At 56.9% G+C, this 4,312-nt stretch overlaps 1 protein-coding gene across 1 annotated transcript; it reads left to right on the top strand.

Moving 5' to 3' along the window:
- Positions 1-89: 89 nt before the first annotated feature.
- Positions 90-4,032, top strand: LOC120748186 (neuronal acetylcholine receptor subunit alpha-2-like). The gene is made up of 2 exons (XM_040054271.2): positions 90-1,136; positions 3,812-4,032. Exons 1-2 carry the CDS (start codon positions 114-116, stop codon positions 3,935-3,937), a joined length of 1,149 nt encoding a protein of 382 aa, XP_039910205.1. The 5' UTR covers positions 90-113; the 3' UTR covers positions 3,938-4,032.
- The last annotated feature ends 280 nt before the right edge of the window (positions 4,033-4,312 follow it).

The raw sequence follows: 4,312 nt of genomic DNA, 5'->3' as shown, positions 1-4,312 counted from the left end.
CCCCATTCCCATTCCCATCCCCATTCCCCATTCCCCATTCCCAATTCCCCATCCCCAATTCCCAATTCCCAGTCTCTCTTCCCAGCGCCGACGGCGAGTTCGCCGTCACGCACATGATCAAGGCGCACCTCTCCTGGGACGGCACCGTCACCTGGGTGCCGCCGGCCATCTACAAGAGCTCCTGCAGCATCGACGTCACCTTCTTCCCCTTCGACCAGCAGAGCTGCAAGATGAAGTTCGGCTCCTGGAGCTACGACAAGGCCAAGATCGACCTGGAGAGCATGGATCGCCACGTGGACCTGCGGGATTACTGGGAGAGCGGCGAGTGGGCCATCGTGGACGCGGCGGGCACCTACAACTCCAAGAAGTACGACTGCTGCTCCGAGATCTACCCCGACATCACCTTCCGCTTCGTCATCCGCCGCCTGCCGCTCTTCTACACCATCAACCTCATCGTGCCGTGCCTGCTCATCTCCTGCCTGACCGTCCTGGTCTTCTACCTGCCCTCGGACTGCGGCGAGAAGATCACGCTCTGCATCTCCGTGCTGCTCTCCCTCACCGTCTTCCTGCTGCTCATCACCGAGATCATCCCCTCCACCTCGCTGGTCATCCCGCTGATCGGCGAGTACCTGCTCTTCACCATGATCTTCGTCACGCTCTCCATCGTCATCACCGTCTTCGTGCTCAACGTCCACCACCGCTCGCCCGGCGCCCACGCCATGCCGGCGTGGGTGCGCGCCGTCTTCCTGGAGTTCGTGCCCGGGCGCCTCCGGATGAGGAGGAGGAGGAGGAGGATGAGGAGGATGGGGAGCGCGGCGCGGAGCTGGATGGAGACCGACGTGGATGAAGAGGGGCAGCGGAACCAGGAGGAGGAGGAAGAGGAGGAGGAGGAGGAGGAGGAGGAGAATCCCGGCGGCTCCGCGGAATCCCAGGAAGCGCGGCTCCGATGCATCCGAGCCGGGAACGCGTCCGGGGGATCGGCGGCGCGCGGGACGTCCAAGGGAGAGGAGGAGGAGGAGGAGGAGGGGGAGGAAGGCTCGGCGCGGGGCTCGGAGCTGTCTCCCGGGATTCTGAAGGCGCTGGAAGGGGTGCAGTACATCGCGGATCACCTGCGGGCCGAGGACGCCGACGTCTCGGTGAGTTCGGGGGATCCAGGGGTGGGTCTGGAGATCCCAAATTTGGGAATGGGGGTTCTGGGATCCATGGATGGGTCTGGAGATCCCAAAATTGGGAATGGGGGTTCGGGGATCCATGGATGGGTCTGGAGATCCCAAAATTGGGAATGGGGGTTCGGGGATCTGCAGATGGGTCTGGAGATCCCAAAATTGGGGATCGTGGTTCTGGGATCTGTGGATGGGTCTGGAGATCCCAAAATTGGGAATGGCGGTTCTGGGATGTGTGGAAGGGTCTGGAGATCCCAAAAATGGGAATGGGGGTTCGGGGATCCATGGATGGGTCTGGAGATCCCAAAATTGGGAATGGGGGTTCGGGGATCCATGGATGGGTCTGGAGATACTGAAATGGGAATGGTGGTTCGGGGATCTGCGGATGGGTCTGGAGATCCCGAAATGGGAATGGGGGTTCTGGGATCTGCGGATGGGTCTGGAGATCCCAAATTTGGGAATGGTGGTTCGGGGATCTGCGGATGGGTCTGGAGATCCTGAAATGGGAATGGAGGTTCTGGGATCTGCGGATGGGTCTGGAGATCCCAAAATTGGGAATGGTGGTTCGGGGATCTGCGGATGGGTCTGGAGATCCTGAAATGGGAATGGGGGTTCTGGGATCCATGGATGGGTCTGGAGATCCCAAAATGGGAATGGGGGTTCGGGGATCCATGGATGGGTCTGGAGATCCCAAAAACGGGAATGGTGGTTCTGGGATCCAGGTTTGATTCCTGAGATCCCAAAATTGGGAATAGAGCTTCTGGGATCTGTGGATGGGTCTGGAGATCCTGAAAATTGGGAATGGGGGTTCTGGGATCTACGGATGGGTCTGGAGATCCCAAAAATGGGAATGGGGATTCTGGGACGTGTGAATGAGTCTGGAGATCCTAAAATTAGGAATGGTCAGTTCTGGGATCTGCGGATGGGTCTGGAGATCCCAAATTTGGGAATGGTCAGTGCTGGGATCCAGGTTTGGTTCCTGAGATCCCAAAACTGGGAATGGTCAGTTCCGGGATCCAGGTTTGGCTCCTGAGATCCCAAAACTGGGAATGGTCAGTTCCGGGATCCAGGTTTGGTTCCTGAAATCCCAAAACTGGGAATGGTCAGTTCTGGGATCCAGGTTTGCTTCCTGAGATCCCAAAATTGGAAATGGTCAGTTCTGGATCCAGGTTTGGTTCCTGAGATCCCAAAACTGGGAATGGTCAGTTCTGGGATCCAGGTTTGGTTCCTGAGATCCCAAAACTGGGAATGGTCAGTTCCGGGATCCAGGTTTGGTTCCTGAAATCCCAAAACTGGGAATGGTCAGTTCTGGGATCCAGTTTTAATTCCTGAGATCCCAAAACTGGGAATGGTCAGTTCTGGATCCAGGTTTGGTTCCTGAGATCCCAAAACTGGGAATGGTCAGTTCCGGGATCCAGGTTTGGTTCCTGAAATCCCAAAACTGGGAATGGTCAGTTCTGGGATCCAGGTTGGATTCCTGAGATCCCAGACCTGGGAATGGTCAGTTCTGGGATCCAGGTTTGGTTCCTGACATCCCAAAATTGGAAATGGTCAGTTCTGGGATCCAGGTTTGCTTCCTGAGATCCCAAAATTGGAAATGGTCAGTTCTGGATCCAGGTTTGGTTCCTGAGATCCCAAAACTGGGAATGGTCAGTTCTGGGATCCAGGTTTGGTTCCTGAGATCCCAAAATTTGGAATGGTCAGTTCTGGGATCCAGGTTTGGTTCCTGAGATCCCAAAAACGGGAAGTTCTGGGATCCCAGTTCCTGAGATCCCAAAATGGGAAAGGGTGGTTCTGGGATCCACGGATGGGTCTAGAGATCCCAACATTAATAAAGGGAGGTTCTGGGATCCAGGTTTGGTTCCTGAGATCCCAAAACTGGGAATGGTCAGTTCCAGGATCCAGGTTTGGTTCCTGAGGTTCCTGAGGTCCCCGGCCTGTTCCGGGATCCAGGTTTAATTCCTGAAATCCCAAAACTGGGAATGGTCAGTTCCGGGATCCAGGTTTAATTCCTGAAATCCCAAAATTTGGAATGGTCAGTTCTGGGATCCAGGTTTGATTCCTGAGATCCCAAAACTTGGAATGGTCAGTTCCGGGATCCAGGTTTGGTTCCTGAAATCCCAAAACTGGGAATGGCCTGTTCCGGGATCCAGGTTTAATTCCTGAAATCCCAAAACTGGGAATGGCCTGTTCCGGGATCCAGGTTTAATTCCTGAAATCCCAAAACTGGGAATGGCCTGTTCCGGGATCCAGGTCTGCATCCCGAGGACCCCAAACCAGGGAGAAGATCCATGATCCATCTCCCGCCTCCAGGGACATTCCCGGCCTGCAGAGTCAGCCAAGGCTTCCTCCGCCTCCCCTTGGCTTTGGGAATGTCGGAGATCCCTCTCCCACCCCTCCGAGGCCGCATTCCTGCTCTTCCCAAAACCCTTTTGGAACCCCCCCCGGGGCTGGGATCGCCTCCTCTCCCCCACCCCAGGATTTCCCGGAAAACTCCCAACTTTTCCAAACCCCACCCCCCTCCTCCCCCTGAGCCAACCGGCAGATTCCCAGGAACCTCCGGGCGCTCTCTCCTGACCCTGCGAGATTCCCGGGGGGACGGGAATTCCCGAGGGATCCAGCGCGCCCTTTTTCCCGCCTTCCGGCAGGTGAAGGAAGACTGGAAGTACGTGGCCATGGTGATCGACCGGATCTTCCTCTGGATCTTCATCATCGTCTGCCTGCTGGGCACCGCCGGCCTCTTCCTGCCGCCCTACCTGGCCGGGATGATCTAGGATCCGGCCGGGATGCAGCGGGAACGGCGGGAAAGTTGGGAATCGACCGCGTCCCGCCGGAGCGGGAGGGGGACGCGGAGCGGTGGGAAAACTTCCCGCGGGAATGGAGGGTGGATGTGGGGAGGGGCGGACGTCCCGGAATTCCGCGATCCCACGATCCCGGGAGGTTGTGGGATGGGGGATTACACTGTGGATGGTCCGGGCAGAAAGGGAACGGAGAAGATCCCGTTATCCCGTAATTCCATGATCCCCTGATCCCAGGAAATTGTGGGACAGGGGATTACACTTTGGATTGTCCATATGGAAAGGACACAGACATGATCCCATGATCCCATAATCCCATGATCCCACAATCCCAGGAAGTTGTGGGATGGG

Source organism: Hirundo rustica, unplaced genomic scaffold (assembly GCF_015227805.2).
Source record: "Hirundo rustica isolate bHirRus1 unplaced genomic scaffold, bHirRus1.pri.v3 scaffold_655_arrow_ctg1, whole genome shotgun sequence".
NCBI classification, from domain to species: Eukaryota; Metazoa; Chordata; class Aves; order Passeriformes; family Hirundinidae; genus Hirundo; species Hirundo rustica.
Note: the sequence above shows the minus strand (reverse complement) of the source record. Positions and strands in the feature narration are given on the sequence as shown.